At 37.4% G+C, this 12,238-nt stretch overlaps 1 protein-coding gene across 2 annotated transcripts in view; it reads left to right on the top strand.

Annotated features, from left to right (window-relative positions):
- MED23 (mediator complex subunit 23) overlaps positions 1 to 12,238 on the top strand; it is a 44,550-nt gene that overhangs the window by 25,779 nt on the left and 6,533 nt on the right. For both annotated transcript variants that reach the window (XM_011282609.4, XM_011282608.4), the window contains 9 exons: positions 1,129 to 1,292; positions 3,948 to 4,072; positions 5,105 to 5,310; positions 5,400 to 5,580; positions 7,090 to 7,260; positions 7,697 to 7,913; positions 9,473 to 9,709; positions 11,024 to 11,189; positions 12,009 to 12,081. In XM_011282609.4, the coding sequence (XP_011280911.1) occupies positions 1,129 to 1,292; positions 3,948 to 4,072; positions 5,105 to 5,310; positions 5,400 to 5,580; positions 7,090 to 7,260; positions 7,697 to 7,913; positions 9,473 to 9,709; positions 11,024 to 11,189; positions 12,009 to 12,081 (1,540 nt within the window). The remainder of the gene's footprint in view (positions 1 to 1,128; positions 1,293 to 3,947; positions 4,073 to 5,104; positions 5,311 to 5,399; positions 5,581 to 7,089; positions 7,261 to 7,696; positions 7,914 to 9,472; positions 9,710 to 11,023; positions 11,190 to 12,008; positions 12,082 to 12,238) is intronic.

The following is a 12,238-nucleotide window of genomic DNA, read 5'->3' as shown; positions in this document are numbered from 1 at the left end:
CTTTCAAGGCCTTTGATGATATGTTCTAATTTAGCCCTTTAGAATATTGGATTTAGGGGCGCTTGGGTGGCTCAGTCGGTTAAGCGTCAGACTTGGGCTCATGTCATGATCTCACAGTTCGTGGGTTGGAGCCCCGCACTGGACTCTGTGCTGATGGCGCAGAGCCTGGAGCCTGCTTGAGTTCTTTGTCTCCCTCTCTACCCCTCCCTCCCTCCCTCTCTCTCGCTCTCTCTCTCAAAAATTAAACATTAAAAATATTTAGAATATTGGATTTAAATATACTTTAGATTATGGTTAAATTATCATGTCACTTTGATTTTGTTTTAAGTGAAAATATATTTGAGATTTAAAAATATAAATTTTTTTTAAGGGGCACCTGGGTTCTAATTTAGCCCTTTAGAATGGTTGGTTGAGCGTCCAACTTCAGTTCAGGTCATGATCATCGTTCAGTTTGTGAGTTCCAGCCCTGCATTGGCCACTCTGCTGTCAGCACCCACCCTGCTTTAGATCCTTTGTCCCCCTGTCTCTCTGCCCCTCCCATGCCTTTGTGCGTGTGTGTTCTCTGAATGAATAAACATTAATAAAATAAAATAAAATTTTTTTAAATAAGAGGCTACTTTAACGTTTATTTATTTTGAGAGAGAGAGTACAAGCAGGGGAGGGGCAGAGAGAGAGGGAGAGAGAATCCCAAATGGGCTCCATACAGTACAGAGCCCAACGTGGAGCTTGAACCCACAAACTGTGAGATCGTGACCTGAGCGGAAATCAAGAGTTGGATGCTTAAGTGACTGAGCCACCCACACACCCCTAAAAAATGTAATTTTTGAAATCCTATATATCCAGGTGAAATTGTTTAGTCCTATAAGCTGCAGGCTATCTTTTTCAAATATGTAAAAAAATTTCAGATGGTGTTTGCTATAACATTTGGTATCTCAGGTTTTTAAGACAAAGTTCAATCTTACTCAATGGAGGAAGGTTTTTTTTTTTTTTTTTAATCAAAGAAGAGGAATTCAGAGTTTCCATATTTTTCAATTGTAATTAACCTAGAACTAGATTCAATTCTATAATTCTGAAATTTTATGTGCCACTTAACTTTTTCACATTTCTTTTTGTTCTCTCACCTTTTAGTGTTGAGAGTACCGCACTTAGGCTTATAACAGCATTAGGTAGTTCGGAGGTACAGCCACAGTTCACACGCTTCCTGAGTGATCCCAAAACGGTGCTGTCCGCGGAATCTGAGGAGCTGAACCGAGCCTTGATACTGACCTTAGCTAGAGCAACTCATGTAACAGGTACAGTGAATGTGCCACCATCAATAAGGAAAACAAATGAATTAGAGCATGCTGTGTCCTTAGTGATTATTAAAGAAGCATCGTGAAAAGACCCTTTTCATATGTTTAAAAAAAAAGTTGTTTTGGGGCGCCTGGGTGGCGCAGTCGGTTAAGCGTCCGACTTCAGCCAGGTCACGATCTCGCGGTCCGGGAGTTCGAGCCCCGCATCGGGCTGGCTGATGGCTCAGAGCCTGGAGCCTGTTTCTGATTCTGTGTCTCCCTCTCTCTCTGCCCCTCCCCCGTTCATGCTCTGTCTCTCTCTGTCCCAAAAAATAAATAAACGTTGAAAAAAAATTAAAAAAAAAAAAAAAAAAAGTTGTTTTAATACCTTCACCATTTCAATCATTACTGTAGGTTCTTTTGTGTACTATCATTTTTTAACTAGGTTGAGCTTCAGTTTCCAGCCATTTTACATCATTTTTAAGTAGTGGTTCATGACCTTTTTGGTCTCAGGACCACTTAACATTTGTAAATTTTTTTTAATGTTTACCTTTTCAGAGAGAGAGGGAGACAGAGCGTGAGTGGGGAAGGGGGAGGAGGGGCAGAGAGAGAGGGAGACACACAATCTGAAGCAGGCTCCAGACTCTGAGCTGTCAGCACAGAGCCTGGGGCAGAGCTTGAACTCGTGGACTATGAGATCATGACCAGAGCCAAGGTGGAATGTTCAACCAACTGAGCCATCCAGGCACCCCAGGACCACTTAACATTCTTAAAAACATACAAATTCCCAAAGATTTTCCATTTATATGGATTTTATCAATATTTATTATTTTATCAATATTTACCTTATAGATATTAAGATAGATGCTTTTTTAGTATTTGTTTGATTCCCTTAAAAATAATAAACGTATATTAACATTCTCATTTTTTATGAAAAATAAACTATATATTCTCCAAAACAAAACTTTAGTGAGAAGAGGTGCCATTTTTTCACATTTTTTACATCTCTAATATCTGATGTAAAGAAAGCTTTGCTAGATTCTCATATTTACTTCTGCATTTCATCTATCTCAATGTGTTATTTTAGAAATGAAGAAAATATGGCCTCACCCAGGTAATAGGTTGGAAAGGAGAGGAGTATTTTAATAGCCTTTCCAATAATTGTGAATACTCTTTGATGTCACACAAAATTGGACAAGAGATGGTTTCTTAAATGTTTGGTGCAATGTAGAATGCAATCCAAAACTCTATCAGTGAACTTTTTTTACTCTATTACATTATAACCCATTGGTCTGTTTTGCACATTTAATGGATTTTTTTAATCCATATTTTGTAACTTCATGAATTAGTGTTTTGGAAGACATTGGTTCAGTGAATTATATAGATCTTATAAATGTTCGCACACTTCATTATACAGTATCATAAAATTACATTTGTTTATATCACTACAAATTTCTTTAGGAAAATCTTTAAGTTTTATAAAACTATTAGGTTTATAGTAGTAGATACAAGTTTTCCAAAATTTTGATGTTTCACTTGAAGTGTCAAATTTTATCACTGGCAAAAGATGTGGTCATTTGTTTTCCTTGAAGTAACAGGCTCCCTTTGTTAATTTTCAAGAAAATGTGTGCTTAGTGGCCAAGTCTGAATAACTGTAGTTTTCTGTCAGATGTTCTTTTAAGTAAAAATGGAATTCCATTTTTAAAAAAAGAGCTAATTTCACTCAGTATTCAAACAATTGCACAAGTACTTTTCCTTAAGATACCCATCATACTTTGATGTATAATAGTAGCTAGAACACTATTCATACCTCCGTTTTTATCACACAGAATATTAAAATGAGCTGTACTTAAGGGCTGAGATACAGTCTTTTTCACTACTTCAAGGATATTCTTAAGTAAAACTGGCTCCTTCTCCCCACCCGCAACCCCCAGCCAAGAGCATAGTGAAGATTACAACGGCTGTTAGTATAGTTTGGTGCCACAGTTTGATTTGTTCTACGGGCCAGCAGTTTTCCCTATCATTACCTTTGCACTATTGGTGCACATGTTAACACAGTAAAAAAGTCAATGCTGTCTTATTATAATTATTTTAGTAGTTTTTACCTCATCAAATCCGTGAAAGGATATTGGGGACCCACAGACTCCACAGACCACACTTGGAAAACTGCTGTTTTAAAGAAATAGTTACTGGATTTAGCAGCCTGAAATAACATCTGTGTGAACTATCTTATTTTATATAAATTAACCTTCTTGATTTAGAGAGTTATAGTCTATAGCTGTTTCAATCACTAGAAAAGATAGCTGCTTTTGTAATTATATTTCCTTGGCTCAGTGAAGTGCTGACTCCTTATTGTCAGAGTCAACTACATGAGCATTCGTGGTGGGCCTGTATCACTGTTGTATCATTGGTGCTCTGTAACCTTAAAAAAAAGTAGATTGCAATGTCTTTTGTCTTCTTTCCACTAATTGTGTTCTTACTTACTAACGCGATCATTCAAATCACTCACATAAACTAAAAAAACTTAGTCCTAAGCTGAATATAACTAGTGAAGCAGTGAGTGTATTGCCGTGAAATTCCTTGGGTGTGCATAATTGTTTGTTGCTTTCTCTGTGATATTTAAGAATTGTGGGTATGATCATTTATATCTGGATTACATTTTTTGTTTATGTTTAGATTTTTTTACAGGCTCTGATTCAATTCAGGGAACTTGGTGTAAAGATATACTTCAGACCATCATGAGTTTTACTCCTCATAATTGGGCATCACACACTCTTAGCTGTTTTCCAGGCCCACTACAGGTAATCTGGTCTTGAATTACATGTTGAATATGTAAAAATCATTCTTCCATTTAATATATATAAAGTCATTCTTTCCCATTTAGTGTTATACTAGAGACTTTGTTTTAGTGATATCCAAAGGAAATTAGCTTTTATTTCTTTTTCAAAAAATCTTTGCTATTCCAAGTGTCTTGACTTGTTCCTTGTCGTACTCTAGGACTGTATATATTCCTAAAAATTTAATTATGATCTCATATTATTAACAGTTTTAGAATCTTGTGAGAATTAACACGTTACCTAAAAAATTCTTTCTCTTAGAACTGAAATGGGGAGAAATACAAGTTAATGGAGCTGCACAGAATACACATTGGTGCACTTGACTGAATTTTTTCTTAATCACACAGAGAGAAAAACTATAAGCTTGGCTTTTATAATATGGAGAAAAGAAAACTTCATCTGTCCTCTACTTTGCAAAGAAAAGTTTAAGCATAATGAACATCTGCTTTCTATAACTTCTAATAGGGCTAAAGCAGTAGTTCTCAACTTTACCAGGATCACCTAGAGGGCTTGTTCGGATACAGACTGCTGGGCCCTAGGTGCAGAACTTCCAATTCAGTAGGTCTGGAATGGGGTCCAAGACTGCATTTCTTACAGGTCCCAGATGGTGTCAATACTGATGGTCTGAGACCCATTTGGCTGTGTAATAGATTTTCCTTACAGAGATGCTAAAATATGTAACCAAAGGATACATAAATTTCTTTTTTTTTTTTTCTTTTTAATGATGAACAGAAGTATCAACAGATGATTGAAGAAGCTTTGAATTCAGGCTTACTTGGAATTTCTGTTTAGGAAATCTAGAAAGGGAATCTTAGAGATACCAAATTAAGCCTGTGTATTTTCCCATTATAGACATTCAAGGCTTGATTACTAAGTTGCTTGAGGTTGCCTAGAGTTTATTAGTGTCATAATCAAGCCTAGAACTGGCTTCTGAACTCTGTAGCCAGTGTTCTTTCTAGTATAACCCTTGAAGTAAACTTCTCATCTTCCTTTAAGGCATTCTTCAAACAAAATAACGTACCTCAGGAAAGCCGTTTTAATCTGAAAAAAAATGTGGAAGAGGAGTATAGGAAGTGGAAGTCAATGACCAATGAAAATGACATCATTACCCACTTTTCTATGCAAGGCTCTCCTCCTCTCTTCCTTTGTCTTCTCTGGAAAATGCTCTTGGAAACAGATCATATAAATCAGATTGGCTATAGGTAAGCCAAAAACCTAGATCTGCATTCCATTTGACAATCCATTATTACCATACAGCAATATAACTTATTTTTTACTCTCTGATTTCCAGAGTATTAGAAAGAATTGGAGCCAGGGCCTTGGTTGCCCATGTGAGAACATTTGCAGATTTCCTAGTATATGAGTTCTCTACATCAGCTGGGGGTCAGCAACTCAACAAATGCATTGAAATTCTTAATGACATGGTATGGAAGTACAACATTGTTACATTGGACAGATTAATTCTCTGCCTGGTAAGAATATGCTCACTTAGGAATAAGTTTCTAAGCCGCCTCATTCTGTTTTGGATCAGTGTGTGTGACTGATAGACCTTGTGCTGATCTAACTATATTGCTTCTAAGGATTTAATGAAATTATACTATAATCAAGTATTACTATCAATTCCCTAAGGAACTAGAGATTTCCCAGTGTATTTATTCATTCATTCATTCAGTAAGCATGTATCGAATATCTGCTATGTTTGATGCACAGAAAGTATAGAAGTAAGTAAGACAGACATGGTCCTGATCTTGTGATGCTGTGAAAGTATAAACAGTTAGTTAAACCCTGAGTTGATTCCCAAAGGCTCCCACTAGAGGCAGGAGTGGTAAAAAGCCATCATATTTCTTTGCAGAGTGTTAATAATCATTTCTGAACACTTTGGTGGCCACAGTCAGAACTGAATGTTTCTCATAGCCACCCAATATTCCTCAAATTCTTTTTTTCTCATCTTTGATGTCTATTTCAGCAAACAACTTTTAAAAATTTTTTTTAACATTTATTTATTTATTTTTGAGAGAGAGAGACAGGGCGTGAGCAGGGAAGGGGCAGAGGGAGAGGGAGACACAGAATCCGGAGCAGGCTCCAGGCTCTGAGCTGTCAGCACAGAGCCCTATGCGGGACTCAAACTCACGAACCGTGAGATCATGAGCTGAGCTGAAGTTGGATGTTTAATTGACTAAGCCATGCAGGCACCCCTATTTCGGCAAGATTTTAAGAGAAGACACTGAACAAGGCCGGAAAATACTTATTTTTTTTAACACTGTAGTGTTGGGTCACCTGGGTGGCTCAGTTGGTTGTGTCTGACTTCGGCTCAGGTCATGATCTCATGCTTCATGAGTTTAAGCCCCACGTCGGGCTCTGTGCTGACAGCTCAGAGCTTAGAGCCTGCTTCGGATTCTGTGTCTCCATCTCTCTCCGCCTGTCCCTCAATCAATCAATCAATCTCTCTCTCTCTCTCTCTCTCTCTCTCTCTCTCTCTCTCTCTCTCTCTCTCCCTGTCTCAAAAATAAATAAACATTTAAAAAAATACTGTAGTGTTGATATTGGGGTGGCTTAGTTGGTTAACATTAACCTCTTAGCTGCAGAACATAAATATGGTTATGATATAGTAGGGGAAGTAAGCTAAGTCTATAAATCAATAAGATAGAAGGATCAGACAGAGGTGTGAGTGAGGAAAATATCGCCAGGCAGTAATGAGAGCACATCTACCCAGGTGATATATCTTGAAAAATGGGTTAAATTTCAACAAAAGAAAAAAGAGTGATACTTGAGACAGAAGGAATGGTGAGATCCAAAAATGAGTAAGAAAGTTAAATCTGCTTAGGGAATTCTGAACAGTTGGCTAGGGGTAGACTCCACATATATTGAAACTGTAATGATAGTGAGGTATTACTGTATTCCAATTTAGACTCTCTAGTGGAGGGGCCATGCTTTTGCACAGGTCAGACATTTTAATATCATTTTTCTGTTTTTCTCCAAAGGCCATGCGTAGTCATGAAGGAAATGAAGCCCAGGTTTGTTATTTCATAATTCAGTTGCTGTTACTCAAACCAAATGATTTTAGAAATCGAGTGAGTGACTTCGTGAAGGAAAATTCTCCAGAGCACTGGCTACAGAACGACTGGCACACCAAGCACATGAATTATCACAAGGTACTCATTCAAATCAGTGCTTCTGTGACTCCTTCTTAAGCCAGACTTAGGTATTTGGCTAATTGATTTGGCTGTTTTCTCTGTGGTTCCACTGTTTTCTCTCTAATCTGTACAGAAGTAAATTAGCTCTCTAAACTTCCTCGAGGTTCTAGAATATCTCTACCGTTAAGAATATATTGAAACTGCAATTTTAGTAGATGTGAGTACTTACATACAAAATGAAAGGGTTATCACAAATTTTCTATACATAAATCTTTTTCGATATACCTTTGGGATAATAGAGCTTTTTGTCAAGTGAAGGACTCTAGATTTCATTGCACTGCAAAACAAATATGTTTTCATATTCTTTTAAAAATGACAAGTTTATTTAGCTCTATTTTTTAAGAGAATTTAAAAAAAGATGTCCTAAACATTTCCCATTTTCTCACTTCCACAGAAGTACCCCGAGAAACTGTATTTTGAGGGCCTCGCGGAGCAGGTCGACCCTCCTGTGCAGATTCAGTCTCCCTACCTCCCCATCTATTTTGGAAATGTGTGTCTTCGATTTCTCCCAGTATTTGATATAGTAATCCACAGGTTTTTAGAGCTGCTTCCAGTTTCCAAGTCACTGGAGACTCTACTAGATCACCTTGGTGGCTTATATAAATTTCATGGTGAGCTTTTTCAAATTTTAATTGTTTTTCAATAAAAATGTTTTGGGAGTAAGTGCTATATAGTGATGCCATGAAGTATAAAGTAGGTGACATAAAAATATGAATAGGTAGATCATAGCAGATGTACTAAATAGCAGAAATAAAAGTGACATGCAGGAGAGGCCCCCTTTTACATAGTGTGTGATTAATTGCCAAATGTGTAGAGAAAGAGAAGCGTTATGAGTTCAGAGCAGACTGATGTTACTGTGAACTAAAGGGTCTTGGCAGGCTTCCTGGATGATAGGATTTGAGCTGTGATGTATGTGATTTATCTAAACAGGAGGAAGAGAACATTCTAGGCAGAAGGAATCTTTTGGAAAAATCACAGCATTTTAACAACAGTGTCCTCATTGGCTAACTTGAGAATTTAAACATTGTACCCGACAATGTAGATCACCTTTAAGTGCCAGGCTCAGAAGTTTTGATTTTATAACATGCAGATAATCAAGAGTCAACTAGATGTTATTAAGGTCATGGCATAGAGAGCATTATTTTAGAAAGTTAAATCTAGTTGTAGTCAGTAGCATGTTTTGGAAGGAGGAAGCCATTTCAAAAACTTAACGTCAAAAAATTTGAGGTGTAGGATTAGTATCTAAACAACTGTGATGGCACTGGGAATGCGAAAGAAGGGACAGATAGTCCAGGAAGAAGGAACAGGCCTTGACTGCTGCTTGTAGGGAGAATATAGAAAGAAAAGAAGAGAACTACAAAGTTTGAAACCATGGGACTAGAGAATGGTGGAGTCAGTGACAGGAGCATGAAAGTCCTAGAGCAGCCACTGTGGGAACAAAGTATATTTCTCTGGGGTGACGGGGTGGGGGGCAGTTCTTCTTAGTCCTTTATCTAAGATGTTTTCCTCCTAACCAGAAGCCTGAATTGCATGTTAGCATTACAGAGTAAGTATGAAGTTCAAGTGAGCATTCCTGTAAAAACATTTTGTTTTTGTTTTTGTTTTTGTTTTTTTGGATTAGGTAACATGCACATAGTAGAGAAGGGTATGCAGGGAAGAATAGTTAGTCCCATCCCTGATCTCCAGCTAGCCAGTTTCTTTCTCTGTGGGCAACGACTGTTACCAGTTCCTTGTGCTTCCTTCCTTAGCTATTGTGTCGTTAGGGTTGTTGTTTTTTTTCCCCCACAAATAATATATAATACACTGTTCTGCACCTTGTTTTAATACCTGTATAGTGTGTTAGGATGGATTATTTTTATCAGTGCATAAAAAGCCCATTAATCCATACATGCCATGATTTACCCTGTTTTTGACCATTGAGGCTCTTCTGATCTTTTTGCTAGTATCAACAGCGCCACAGCAGTTATTCATTTACATACCATGTATATATTATTCGAAGCCTTCTGCCTTGTTTTGAAATAAAAATATTCATCGTACGCAACTTCCCAGCATGTGAAATAGTTTCATTGGCTTCTGAGCTATCTTTTGGTAATCTTGAACACAGAGGGTTAGTTTTTCACAGTTGTTGGTAACTGGATAAACTTCGTGATGATTGTTTTCTTCTTGGCAGATCGGCCAGTGACTTATTTGTATAATACTCTGCACTACTATGAAATGCACCTGAGAGACCGCCCACATCTCAAGCGAAAACTTGTGCATGCCATCATTGGCTCACTCAAGGATAATCGACCCCAAGGCTGGTGTCTAAGTGACACGTACCTGAAGTGTGGCATGAATGCACGAGAAGAAAATCCTTGGATCCCTGATGACTCCTACTATTGCAGATTGATTGGCAGACTAGTAGATAATATCCTTTTCATTGTGATTTTTCCAGACCTTTCAGAAATAACTATATGTTGATTTGTGAGGACACATACTACCTTCTCAAGGTAATATATATTTTTTTAAGTTTATTTATTCATTTTGAGAGAGACATAGACAGCATGAGCTGGAGAGGGGCAGAGAGAGAGGGACTGAGAGAATCCCAAGCAGGTGCCCCGCTGTCAGCACAGAGCCCAACATGGGGCTCAAACTCACAAACTGTGAGATCATGACCCAAGCCAAAACCAAGAGTCGGATGCTTTATGACTGAGCCACCCAGGCACCCCTCAAGGTAATATTTTTATACATGCCAAGGCTTCAATTCTTTTAAGATTATTTTTGTTTTTACTTTTGTAAAGGTTTTGACATCTTAAATTAGCAACATCAACTTAGCTGCCAAATAGGCAGAAATTCACTCCATTAAAATTTAAATCTTAAAAACAGACCTTACAAGGTTTGTTTCAAAGAAAAAAAATTGATCTCCAAAAAAATATACTATGTATTGTAGTAAATGCATCTGTTTGCTACTGGAGAATATAGAATTTTGTTACTTTACTTTATTATTTTTTTTAATATGAAATATATTGTCAAATTGGTTTCTGTACAACACCCAGTGCTCATCCCAACAGGTCCCCTCCTCAGTGCCCATCACCCACTTTCCCCTCCCACCCCTAGAATTTTGTTGCTTTAAACAAATCCTTGGATGCTTTTAAAATATACTAATAGATAATAATAAAACTTGTTTTTCCTTCCTTTTTAATGAAAAAGCTGATTTACTTATATTTTGATTTCTTTTTTTGATTTCATGTTTTAAGTTATAAGCACACTATGTTTAATGTGTTTGTATACCATATCACTATTTACTAGGTAGAGCAATTTTACGTAAATGGGCATGATTTATTTTCTTACACAAAGAGATTTATTTCCTGAAGTAAAAGAATTACTCATTATAATGTTCTTATTACCTGCCTTACAACTGTTGAAAGAAATAGGTAGATGAAGCCTAGGGCTACTTTGGTTGCCTCTATGGCTGTCATGTCACAGTTATAAAAGCACACCTATAGAAGACCAGCTATTTATACCTTGTGATTATACCTTTCAGTTATGTCAAACGTATTAGTGTATTTGGTTCATGGTATTTGCCTCTTAATTTCTGCTCACTTATTGAGGCCTCATAATCATAAATTGATAATCAAATGAGATGTTTACATGTGAAACATTGGAAAACTGTAAAGCACTCTACAAATATGAGCCATTAATTTCAAAACAAGCAAACAGTTATTGCTTTAATCATCTGCACCGATGGCTGGCAAATCTCCCGGTCCATTCCCAAACTGCGACTGGAGATTCAATGAGTTTCCCAACCCAGCTGCCCATGCACTGCATGTTACTTGTGTGGAGCTCATGGCCTTGGCCGTTTCAGGCGAAGATGTTGGAAATGCTCTTCTAAATGTCGTCCTGAAAAGGTGTGTATCCTGTTTCATGCAGTAAGATTCATTGTTTTTTGTAAAGAGAATGATATTTTATTAGGAGCTGTTAGACAAATCTGTTGTCCCAAGGCTGATGCACTTGGGACAGTAACTGTCTTTTGGTCCAGATTTTGTCTTTGTGATATAGATATAATTGAGGGAGCCCTGGACAGGGTCAGAAGACCTGGGTTTGTTCCCACGTCTCCTATTTTTTTTTAATTAAAAACAAAAAATTTTTTTAACATTTATTCATTTTCTAGAGAGACAGAGCACAAGTGGGGGAAGGGCAGAGAGAGGGAGACACAGAATCTGAAGCAGGCTCCGGGCTCCGAGCTGTCAGCACAGAACCTGACACAGGGTTCGAACTCACAGACCGCGAGATCTTGACCTGAGCCAAAGTCGGACGCTTAACCAACTGAGCCACTCAGTCGCCCCCCCCCCCCCCCAACCTCTACTCTTTAGTAGCTGTTTGACATTTAAGTTAGGAATAAGGTTATCATCTCACTAAAGATAATCTTTCAAGGTTCCTTTCTTGAAGATCAGCGTGAAGTGGGGGATAATGATTGGAGAAGTGGAAATAAGTGGCAATAGTCTTAACATCCCAGCAACCGCTGTTAAAGGAGACAACCAAAAAACAAAGCTTTTGGATATTTAAATTTTTACTCAATGAAAATCCATTGTAGTTTTATTGGAGTAGATCAGTTGTTAGCCCCAATTTGTATATGTTGTCAAAATAAGATCCATTATTAACCGTATAAAGGTGTTTTTGTAATTTCACATTTTTTCATATTTTTCTTCTGTTTTCTTCACTTATAGTCAGCCTTTAGTGCCAAGAGAGAATATTACAGCATGGATGAATGCAATTGGACTCATCATCACTGCACTGCCAGTGAGTTAATCATTTTGATTTGTACCAGAACACAGTTGTTCCCTGTCAGCCAAAAGAATAAGATGCATGAAAAAAAAAAAAAAGATGCATGTAAGATGCCCTTGTATAAGGACGTCATGCAATTAAGGAAGTGGTTCCTATTTTTCAAGTTTTCATA

This window comes from Felis catus, chromosome B2 (genome assembly GCF_018350175.1).
Source record: "Felis catus isolate Fca126 chromosome B2, F.catus_Fca126_mat1.0, whole genome shotgun sequence".
Lineage (NCBI taxonomy): Eukaryota > Metazoa > Chordata > Mammalia > Carnivora > Felidae > Felis > Felis catus.
This window is presented reverse-complemented; position numbering and strand designations above follow the sequence as displayed.